The sequence below is a fragment of the Canis lupus genome, chromosome 10 (assembly GCF_003254725.2).
Source record: "Canis lupus dingo isolate Sandy chromosome 10, ASM325472v2, whole genome shotgun sequence".
NCBI lineage: Eukaryota > Metazoa > Chordata > Mammalia > Carnivora > Canidae > Canis > Canis lupus.
Window position 1 is genome coordinate 51,103,590 of NC_064252.1, and position 12,346 is coordinate 51,115,935.

The following is a 12,346-nucleotide window of genomic DNA, read 5'->3' on the forward strand; positions in this document are numbered from 1 at the left end:
AGTGAATAAGAAATGTTATCTTTTTAATATGACCTATACAAATATTAGAAATGTTTATCTCTTTATAGTAAATATTTCAAATCTGAGGGAAGAGTTTGTTTGAAATTATTGTTTAAGCAACATTTTTAATTTGACTTAAAATTGAATTTAAATCTTCAACTTATTATATTTATAAATATATATTTGCATTTAAATTTATTGAATTTAAATTTGGTTATTTTCTATATTGAGTAAGGTCATAGATCCTGAAAATGTGTAGATTATAAGGTCTTATAATTCAAAGAAAGTCTGCTCATTTTTAATAATAATAGCCATTACTTATTAGGCTGTTACTGTGGGCTGGGGACTTTAGTAAGTATTAAATAAAATACATTATTTACTTTTATTAATATCACTCATACATATGGTGTTATAATGCTATATTTTATTTATAGCCATTTCAAATAATAGGAAATAAATTCTCTTCCTCATATGATAACCATTAATGTCTTTGTTGTACAAATATTGTGCTTAAATATTATATAGGATAATTGCGAAATTTCTGATTTGATGATATTTAAATATATATTTCCTTTTTCCATGAGCTTAAGAATCTTAAGTATTATATTGATTGACAATTGTTTCCTTTATTGCAGAACTGTAGGAGTAAATGGGTCCAGTAATTGGAATGACTCCAGAAAAGAGAGCTGAAACTCCAGGAGCTGAAAAGGTTGCAGGATTAAGCCAGATTTACAAAATGGGAAGCTTGCCTGAAGCTGTTGATGCTGCCAGGCCAAAGGCCACACTAGTGGACAGTGAGTCAGCAGATGATGAACTCACAAACTTGAACTGGCTTCATGAAAGTACTAATCTCCTAACAAACTTCAGCTTTGGAAGTGAGGGTCTTCCAATTGTTAGTCCATTGTATGACATAGAGGGAGATGATGTGCCATCCTTAGGACCATCTTGTTATCAGAACCCAGAAAAAAAATCAGCAACTGCAAAGCCCCCATACTCCTTTAGTCTTCTCATTTACATGGCTATCGAACACTCTCCAAATAAATGTTTGCCTGTCAAAGAAATTTATAGCTGGATTTTGGACCGCTTCCCATATTTTGCTACTGCACCAACAGGCTGGAAGAATTCTGTTCGACATAATCTGTCCCTGAATAAATGTTTTCAGAAAGTGGAAAGAAGCCATGGCAAGGTCAGTGTTTATGAACATTGCTATATTTGGGGAGGTGGGGGAGAATTAACATCGAGACCTTAAAATATGGGGAAACTAAAGGAAGACAAAAAACAGTCAACTCATCATTACTTCAGTTTGAGCTTAATTATATTCATCATTTCCCTTCATTTGAAATGTTTTAAAATTTCTTAAATATTGATACAAATCTAGCAGAATTTCAGTCTACTATAAATACATAAATTAGTTTTCTGATGTTCCAATTTTCTAAGTTTCTGTAGTGTTCCTGTCACTGTATTAATATGTTGCAGTCTCTTCCTTATAATTGGAATGTAGGCCATTTACATTAATGTAATTGATATGGTTGGATTTAAATATATCATGTTATTTTCTGTTTATTCTTTCCCCCCACTTTTCCTGTCTTTTTAAGAAGTGAGGTTTTTTATGATTAAGTTTTATGTCTGCTACTGGTTTATCAGCTATTCTCTTTTTTGGGGATGATGTTTACTATACGCTTTTCAGTATATATTTTTAAACAGTTTACTTTCAAATAATACTACCATTCTACTCTTATACCACTTACTATCTGGCATTTTACAGAAAAAGTTAACTAATTCTGATGCTTTATCTGGATCAATTCCTTCTTCTTGGATAAGTTTATTTAACATTTCTTTTTTTAAATATTTTTTATTTATTTATCCATGACAGAGAGAGAGAGGCAGAGACACAGGCAGAGGGAGAGGCAGGCTCCATGCAGGGAGCCCGATGTGGGACTCGATCCTGGGACTTCAGGATCTTGCCCTGGGCCAAAGGCAGGTGCTAAACCACTGAGCTACCCAGGTGTCCCTATTTAACATTTCTTATAGTTCAAATCTTCTAGCAATGAATTTATAAAAATCTTTTTTGTGGAGGTTAAGAGATTTTTTTCCTTTAAGTATTTTAAAGATGTTACTGTCTTGTGTTCTCTGTAATCAATCTTTTCTTTTCTTTTTTTTCTTCTCTTTTCTTTTTTTTTCTTCTCTTTTCTTTTCTTTCTTTTCTTTTCTTTCCTCTCTTGCTGTCTGACTTCCATGACTTTTTACTTTATATCACTACTTTTCAGCAGTTTGACTATGATGCACCTGGGTGTGTTTGTCTTTATTTTTATCCTCCTTTGGTTTCTCAGAGATTCTTGGATCTGTGATTTGTTGTCATTTATTAAATTTAAGAAAAATTTTGCTCATTATCTCTTCAAATATTTCCTTACTTCCCTATTCTAGGATTCCAAGTAAAAATGTTAGACCATTTGCTGTGTCTCACCTCTTGGTTGCTCTGCCCAAGTTCCTACTCTTTTCTCTCTGTTTCAGTTTGGATCATTTCTTTTCAACTTTTATAGGTTAAGTCTTCCCTCTTTTATGTTCATTCTGTCAATAACCCTCATAAAGGACTACTGCATATTTTTCATTTCTAGCATTTTCATTTGCCATTTTAAAAGTAGTCTCGGGCAGCCCCAGTGGTGCAGCGGTTTGGCACCGCCTGCAGCCAAGGGTGTGATCCGGAGATCAAGTCCCGCCTCAGGCTCCCTGCATGGAGCCTGCTTCTCCCTCTGCCTGTATCTCTGCCTCTCTCTCTCTCTCTCTCTCTCTCTCTCTCTCTCTCGCTGTCACTCATGAATAAATAAATAAAAATCTTAAATAAATAAATAAATAAATAAATAAATAAATAAATAAATAAATAAATAAATAAATAAAAGTAGTCTCCATCTTTTGGCTAAAATTTCCTACCAGATCCATAAACATATTAATTATAGATAGGATGTCTGTCTAATAATTTCAATATCTGGTCCATTGCTGGGTCTGGTTTTGTTGACTGTTTTATTTCCTGTTTTTGTATATGTTTCATAATTTTGGATTAAATGCCAAACATTATTTGTAAAAGAATAGTAGAGACTGAGGTAGACATGCCTCAACTTTTGTCAGATTGTTAGCGTGAAACACATATTGGTCAATCTAGGTAATTGGGCTGGGTTTCGGTTTTGTGGTTGTCATAGTTACCTTCTGAGAACCACAGGCTTCAAATTCATATAGAGATGGACTGCTAATACTTTATGCTTAATATGTGTCCTGGAGTGGCAAGATGACTTTTTTTTTAGCATTTATACTCTTCCTTCATCTTTCAGGTTGTAATATATTTGGGGACAGGAAGGGAGTTAGATATTTCTCTCTGTGCTCTTGTCCCTCACATAGCAACTGCTTGTTACTTGGTATGAGGCTCTTGGGATGGAAGCATGAGTTTCTTGATTTTTCTGCTCTAGTTTTAGTATTAAATGGGCTTTTTATGTGTAGTCTCAAAAGTAGGACTTGCCTTGCCTCCTCTTGGAGCAGACAATCTCTCCCATCTACTCAAAGTAGAGTCCAGAGCTGCAGTCATCAGTAGCTATCTCTACATGTGGCTGGTGGTTGGCACATTGGACAGTACAGATATTTGGTATTTCTGTCATTGTAGAAAGTCCTATTGGACAGCACTGCTCCATAGCTCAGGCCAGTTTCCTGCTCATTCCCATAATGGTAGATAAACCTTGGCCTAGGATCGTTGGGAGGTCTGGGTATAAGTGACTTACCAATTCCTATCTCAGTGGCAACAGATCTCTGCTTTGTATCATCTGGGCATGAGCAGATTTCCTACCCATTACCTAATGACACTAGACTATTGCCTAGTGTCAGAAAAGTGAGAGGATAGCTGAGGGTTATATTTTTCTCCCAGTAGCAGCCATCCTTTATCCAGGACTGGGATGAGGAGGGTATTTTGCCTTTCAGCGGCAGAAGGCTTTTACATATTGGAGCTTTGTCCAATATGTAAGCAAGTTGTGTGCCTGTCCCACAGTGACATCTGATCTCACGCTCATTTAAAGTCTGGAATATGGATGAGCTTTGCCTGATATCCTTGAGCCAGCCTTAAACCTTAGTATGTTTCACACATCCTTCACCATCTCCAAGGGTGTCTCTCTTAGGTCTCCTGCCCTGTAGTCTTCTTATGGAGCACTGGATGAATGCCTGCAGAAAAATGCTGGCTAATCGATGCAGATTCTTCTGTCTGAGAATGCCAAGGATGCTAAATTATCTTGCTAGTTCACACTTGGCTTTTAAGAATTTGTTAAAATTTGAGTGTCTTTCTCTCTCTTTTTTTTTTTATACCTTAGTTTTTGACTGCCACTTTTTCTGTACTCTCCCAAAGCTAAAACAGTTCATATGTTCCATTTCTCCTCACAAGGTCCTGTCACACTTTAGAATTCAGTTCTTTCAGTTGTCTTGTGGCCTTTGTTCTTGGATGGACTCATAAGAAAGTATGATTTCACGGATTATTTTGTTTTTTTTCTTGTTAGGCTGGGAACAATGTTTTCTTATGGCTTCCTATAGCCCTAAGTGGTAACAGAACTCTCCTCTATTTTTTTTTTAAGATTTTTAAAAATTATTTATTTATTTATTCGAGAAACAGAGAGGCAGAGGCACAGGCAGAGGGAGAAACAGGCTCCATGCAGGAAGCCCAACGCAGGACTCCATCCCAGGTCTCCAGGCTCATGCCCTGGGCTGAAGGTGGCGCTAAACCGCTGAGTCACCTGGGCTGCCCCTATTCTTGTTTTGAATAAAAATTAAGAGCAAGTAATTATGTTGTTAAGTGAATGATTTTTCTAGGATAGTGCTGCTCAAATTTAAATATATACACTGATATCTGGGGTTCTGGTTAAAATGCAGATTCTGATTAAGCAAATCTAGGGTGAAGATTGAGGCTTTCTTTTCTGACAGGCTCCCTTTTGATCCTTGTGCCATTAGTCCATGAGTAACAAGACATTAAGATGTATTATCATCTTACAGCTAACTTAAAGGAGATTATAGTAGTTATCTTTTGTAATACATTGCTATCTAACACATTGTCTACTACACATGGAATATTTATGAAGACCAGCTATGTGTTAGGCCATTTAAAAAGCCTCAATAGGGATGCCTGGGTGACTGGTTGAGCGTCTTCCTTTGGCTCAGGATGTGATCCTGCAGTCCTGGGATTGAGTCCCGCATTGGGCTCCCTGCATGGAGCCTGCTTCTCCCTCTGCCTTTGTCTCTGCTTCTCTCTCTGTGTGTCTCTCATGAATAAATAAATAAAATCTTTTTTTAAAAAAAGAAGCATCGGGATGCCTGGGTGGCTCAGTGGTTGAGCGTCTGCCTTTGGCTCAGGTTGTGACCCCGGGATCCTGGGATCGAGTCCCACATCGGGCTCCCTGCATGGAGCCTGCTTCTCCCTCTGCCTGTCTCTGTCTCTCTCTCTGTGTCTCATGAATAAATAAATAAAATCTTTAAAAAAAAAAAAAAGCCTCAATAATTTCAGAGAATCAATCTCTGTCATAGACAGCCTTGAAGAGGCCCCCAAATGAGCCCTTCTAGTACTCTTGCCCTTATAGATAGAGTTCCCTCCAGTAATGAATAGGGCTGACCAATGTAACCCAGAGAATTTGGGGAAATGATGGATCATGCCTTTTGATGCTAGGTCATAAAAGGCAATGTAACTTCCATCTTGGGCTCATGGATAACTAGCTTTAGGGGAAGCCAGCTGCCGTATCATAAGGACATTTAAGCAGCCTTATGGAGAGGCCTATGTGTCAAGGAAATGAGGCCTTTTGCCAATAGTCATGTGAGGGGCCATCTTAGAAGCAGATTCACCCAGCCTCAGTCAAACTTTCATTTCAGATGGCTAAAAATTTTAGGAATGTTGGATATGTTCTTTCCAATGTGTATTATTAGATTTTATTTTGAATTGTTATCACTTAATTATCTTCTAGTTTTAGACCTATTGTGTTTATATTTATGGTGGGACATAAGATGGGAACTATCTACTAGGTAATTAGACATATGGTACAGGAATAGTGGTAATTGGGATCAAAGCTCTAAGTTTGGGAGTCATCAGCATTGATTTTCAGTAGAAAAATCTAGAAAAACTATGTTAAAATGGAAGCCACGGAGGGTAAGTTCAAGTGTGAATGAGCAACAGTATCAAATGTTGCAGAAATCTTGAAAATGATTGGTTAAGAAGAAGTGATTGAGACAACCAGCAGTCAGTAGGTTAGGATTCCAAATTTGGTGTGCTGATATATGTTGAAGGATTGAGTAGGGGTGGGGGTATATAGCTTTTGTAAATTTTCACAGTATAAATATTTCCATCATGGCCAGTTTCAAGCTACCAACATCATGTCATTAAAAATGAAGTTGATAGGAGATGTTTACAATGAGCAGTACTCCACTGTATGTAAAGAATTCCTCTAATTCAATAAAAGAAAACTAATTGAAAATTTGATAAGAATACGAACAGTCAGTTAACAGAGGTGGAAATACAAATGGCCGAGATGTTCATCCTCACTAGTAATCAGGGATATACAAACTAAAAGAACCCCAGAAAATAGTTTTAGCCATTGGAATGCAAAAATTTTAAAATTTTGATAATATCAAATTAAAAGAGGATGGGGAAATAATATGAATATTTTCATACTACTGATAGGAGTGTAAATTAGTATGACCATTTTTGAGGGCAACTTGGCTACAATTATTAAAATTAGAAATGTGCACATCTTTTGATCTAGTGGATTAGATTCTGATTTTTCCCCCAGAGTAATATTCATACTTGCATTTGAGGAGGTATATATCCACTGTGGTATTGTTTGTAATAAAAATTGCAGAATAATATGTCCAATGTGGTTTGATTTATGGTAGTGATCAAAAGGACTCTTCTTGTCATAATATTTAAAAGCGTGCGTTATTTACATAATTAACCAGAGCAATTTTTGAATGCTCAGAGAAAGAAAAAAGTTAAGGGAATGATAGTGAACAAGAAAGCATATAGTCCAGAGTATGGGGAGAGTGAGATAAAGAGAAAGAAATCATCTTGTGAGATAATAAATGTGAGGATCAATATAGAAATTATAATATATTGGGATAAAAATTAGTAAGCTATTACAACAGGTCAGGTGAGAGGAAAGGAACTGTCAGGCGATGGTCTTCATAAAAATCAATAGCCACTCTGCTTAAATGTCTGTAGCTTGGACAGAAAGTGATACATTCAGGAAGGATGGAAGTTGCTTGTGGATTTTTTTTTTTTTAAATTTATGAAATACTTCTAGAGTCAATGTTTCAAAATAACAGTACTTCTCTTGTAATCTGCAGAAGGCAAGTAAGTTCTACTTAACCTCCAATAAATGTTGGAATTGAATTTGGCAACCTTGCCAGGACTTTTCTGATGAGTAGCTCTTATCTATACATGATAATCTAAAAAAAAAATGGCAAGATGGCAAGGTCTGGGTCAAACTACAAAGTGATAATGGTACCCAACTAGCTGGATAGCTACTGATTAGATCTTCCTTCCTATCATCCATACCATTGTTAAAACTCTCAATTAGACAGGTCTGAAAATCTTGGCATGATATTTATCTGCCTCAATATTTTAAAATTATAAAAGTTAGATCTGGTCTTTTTTTGTTTGTTTTGGTTTGGGTTTCATGTTTTAAATATTTAAACATCCAGGTCTTATCTCTACTTTTCTAAATTTGTATAAAGCCAAACTAAAATACTTTAACTGTGAAACTTTAGCTGGGAAACACAAAGTTAGAAATTTTGCCCAGTTTAGTACAGTTTTAGTCTGTACATTTGCATAGTGATGACTTGCTTCAATAGCTGAATCCCAGGAAAAGAAGTCATGCCAACCACTATAAAAGTTCATGCTTTAAGCTATAAGCAGGACTTATGAATGCCCTTTTTAACTAGTTAATTATTTTTAATTCAGTCATTCGAAAAACCACAGAAAAGGTAGTCAGGGGAAAACTATTAAAATGTACAGGGCAAGTACATAAAAACTTTTCAGGAATAGTGAACTTTGCTTTTTCTCCCAAACAGTTCTTTACAACTAACATTAAGATCTTTTTAAAGTTATTTCTTAGAATATTCCTTATTTCTTCAAAACCTTCAGTGGTTCTCTACCAAATAAGTCCAGAAGCCTTATAGTTCCAAAATGCAAAATAGTAAATGAGAGAATGCACATTTCCTGTTTCCATTGCACAGAGGATTTATTTTGTTATAGGCAAATTTAGTTTAAAATAGTACTTAACGTCAAAAACTCTTTATTATTTGTGTTCTGTCATCTAAGCACAGTAATAAAAGGGCAAGGTTTTTAAGTGAGTTAGTTTAAAATAAACTCATCTTTGCTGAAGACTGTAAAACATAATGTTAGCAAATAGATAATTTTATCTCTTGTTACTGATAGTTCGTGAACAGACCCAGTGAAAGGAAATGCTGCCATGGTAACATAAACCAGACTGTTATTTGGAGACCTTACTCAAGATACTTAACTGCCCTGAACAGCAGGTTTTCAGTACCACTTCTTCCAATTTACTTTTTCAAGGAAATAGCAATTCTACTATGGTCAAAACAATTTGTAATTCTCACAATAGCGTTTGAAAAGTAGACTGTTGAACTAAATAGTTTCTAGAAGTGTAATCTCAGGAATATGAAGATAGAACATGGCTAGAAAAGTTAAAATAATTGTCTTAGTATATGAAAAATAATTCATATGTATCTTCTATATGAAACTGAAGTAGGTTGGGGCAAAGGATGTTGTGAGTGCTAATGTTTTAAAGTTTTATTTCCCTATCATTAAAAAACACATGTATCCTTTGAGCCAACTGACTGAAAATATATCTAATTTAAGTAATTTCATCCAAAAGTACATTTATAAAATTTGACTTCCTTTGAAAAACAAATCAAAATTTCAAACACTTAATTAGAGTTCATGTGCTATTTTGCTGCTGAAGGCCAGAACAAAGTTTCACCTAATAGTATGGTATGTTTCTTTCTATATGACAGTATGATATGACAGCCATGATATTTCTCTTTCTATATATTTAGGTTGCTAGGATGTTAAAAACTGCCTTACACTGATAGTATACTTTTTCTAAGACAGGTGCTATTTTTCCTTCTAAATTTAGTTTATTCCTTGTTCTTTACTATCTTTTATTCAGAATTAATTGATTTTGTTGTTGTTGATTTTTTCACAACTTCCTCTTAGAGACAAAGGAGTAGGAATATACTATTTAACCATATAAAGTTAAGGCACTTGGGTGGCTTAGTCAGTTAAGTAGCCAACTCTTGATTTTGGCCAGGTCATGATATCAGGGTCCTGGGATTGAATCCCACATCCAAGAGGCTCCACACTCAGTAGGCAGTCTGCTTCAGGATTCTCTCTCTCTCTCCCCCTTTCCCCCTATCCCAACTTGCACGCACACTGTCTCTCTAATAAATCTTAAAAAAAAAAATACCATATGAACTCTAACTTTATGCCAATTTCAGAATAACCCCCAGAAATAAGTATTCATTTATTTTGCAGCTCTATGTCACTTCCACACAAATTACCTTATTTGAATCTCATCACAATTTAGTGAAGTGGACTGTTTTTATATTTTAGGAATAAAAGATGAATTATAACACTGACTGACAGATTAAAATGTCCAGTGTCACATAGCCAATCAGTAAGCAATGATTAGGTCTTTAGTTTTTATACCTGCAGAAGTGTTCTTATATTATGCCATTCTGCTTATAATAATTATGACATGATGTTCAGAAGATAAAAGAGCCTCAGTAATAGAATAATGTTAACTTGAAAAAGAGTTTGGAAAAAAAAAAAAGAAAAAGAGTTTGGGAAATGGAAGCATTCTGGAATTCATCATGTTAGATCTTCAGCAATCATAATTGCTTATATCATATAGGATTTTATATAAACAAAGGACCAGAGGAATAGAACAACACATAAATTTTATTGTTGTTCAAGTAATTCTTAATGTACTTGTGAAGTGTAATTCAAATTTTAAGAAAGGCTTTTTGAAATAGAAAAGTTGTGATATAAAAACAAAAATTAACAATTTGAATCTTGCTAATCTTAAGAGTTCTGAGGAAGTTTTGTATATCACATGGTGTGGGGGGGAGGTTATATCTTACAGTTGATTTTCAACATTTGTAGAGAAAAATTTAAAAAAAAACTTCAAAAGTATTTGTTAAAATGTAATGCCAATATTTGGTGGAATAAAAACAAAAAAATTTGCATACTATTAGACTGGAGGAAACAGGAACAATTTTTGAAACTACCAAGAAAACGAACATACATCAATAGCAGTAGCCAATGTTTACTGAGTACTTACTGTCTGGCAGAGATCTTTTTTTTTTTTTTTTTTTTTAATTTATGATAGAGAGAGAGAGGCAGAGACATAGGAAGAGGGAGAAGCAGGCTCCATGCACCGGGAGCCCAACGTGGGATTCGATCCCGGGTCTCCAGGATCGCGCCCTGGGCCAAAGGCAGACACTAAACTGCTGCGCCACCCAGGGATCCCGTCTGGCAGAGTTCTAAGCACTTTATGCGAATTAACTCTTTTAATACAGTAATTCTTAAAGTGAAGTAGATAATTATTTTTTATATAGTTGATTTTGAGTATACTAATACACAGAAAACAGACATTTTTCTGAAGATTACTCAGCTCTTAAATGACAGCCAGGATTCCCAGGGAGGAAGAATGGCTCCAAGGTTCAACACTCTTAACCACTGTACAAGTAGTGTTCAGCCCTGGGGAAGTGGGATGAGATTGAACATGGATCTTCTTCTTGCACGGCTGTGGAGTTCTGTGTGTAGGCTATGCTTGGATCTGGTACATGTATAAGGATGTGCTTATGGTCCAGTTTCTGTTCAGAATGTGCAATTGGGGATGGTCAGATAAGGTAGTAGGAAAGATTTATCCTGAAGGAAGAGTTAACAGATGATAGAGATCACAATTCCTAAAGTCCTTGTTATTTCCTTTGACAAGGGTCAAACTAGGTGTGTAGCATATTGACAGTTTTTTAGAATACTCAACTAGGGTGTGTAGCATATTGACAGTTTTTTAGAATACTCTCTTGATTTATCAGTCTCATTATTTTTCCTAACTTCTAGTTTAATAATTTATCAATTTTCATACATTTACATTATATAACATTATATAATTTTTTCTCCCCATCCCCCAGATAAGATAAAAGCTTATTTCAAATATTTCAGTTGTTGTTTAAGAATGAAAATGAATGGGATACCTGGGTGGCTCAGTTGGTTGAGTGTCTGCCTTTGGCTCAGGTCATGATCCCAGGGTCCTAGGAATCCAGTCCCACATCGGGCTCCTTGCAGGGAGCCTGCTTCTCCCTCTGCCTATGTTCTTTCTGTGTCTCTCATGAATAAATAAATAAAATCTTAAAGTACCATATATATATATTTTAAATGAAAGTGCATAGGGGCATCTGGGCGGCTCAGTTGATTAAATGTCTCTTGGTTTTGGCTCACATTATGGTCTCAGAGTCATAAAATCAGCCCCGTGTAGGGCTCCATAACCAGCAATGGAGTCCGCTTGAGATTCTCTCTCCCTCTCCCTCTGCCCTTCCTCCTCATGCCTTCTCCCCCCAAAATAAATAAATAAGTCTTCCCCCCAAAAGTGAAAGTGGATATAAATTTGCTTTTGGCCATATACTCTGAGTTTTTATATAACTATGTTTATACTCTTTATTTATTAGATAATCTGTAATTATAGTTTGGATATCTTTTTAATCTATTATAAATTTCCCAGTGGTCAGAGAATTTTGTTTTGGGGATTGTTTTTTTGTTGTTGTTGTTTTGTTTTTGTTTTTGTTTTATTCATGAGAGATACAGAGAGAGAGAGAGAGGCAGAGACACAGGCAGAGGGAGAAGCAGGCTCCATGCAGGGAGCCGGATGTGGGACTCGATCCCAGGTCTCCAGGATCATGCCCCGGGCTGAAGGCGCCGCTAAACCGCTGAGCCACCTGGGCTGCCCGACATAGCATTTTTCAAACCTATTTGAAGGAATTACCTCATAGCCTGGCCTTTTCCCTGCATGTTAGATAATATTAGTGAAGTTTTACAGGTATCTTGTCCACTTAGCTTCCTGTAAGCTTTTCCTTCATATTGGGGGAACTGGATCACACAAGCTCTTCTTTCAGGCACCTTCCATTTGAAGTCCAGCAGGCACTTTAGTTAGTTTCTACTAATCATGAAAATTCCATAATTTTTAGATTCTGTTATTTCAGTGGAATCTGGGTTTGTGTGCTTATTGCCATATTATCTAAAAATCCCTCAAATGTTATA

General features: G+C 35.8%; 1 protein-coding gene across 4 annotated transcripts in view; it reads left to right on the top strand.

Annotated features, from left to right (window-relative positions):
• Positions 1 to 12,346, top strand: part of FOXN2 (forkhead box N2) — a 66,401-nt gene that overhangs the window by 34,145 nt on the left and 19,910 nt on the right. For all 4 annotated transcript variants that reach the window (XM_025466275.3, XM_025466271.3, XM_049115878.1 and 1 more), the window contains exon 2: positions 636 to 1,186. In XM_025466275.3, the coding sequence (XP_025322060.1) occupies positions 650 to 1,186 (537 nt within the window). In that variant the 5' untranslated portion in view covers positions 636 to 649. The remainder of the gene's footprint in view (positions 1 to 635; positions 1,187 to 12,346) is intronic.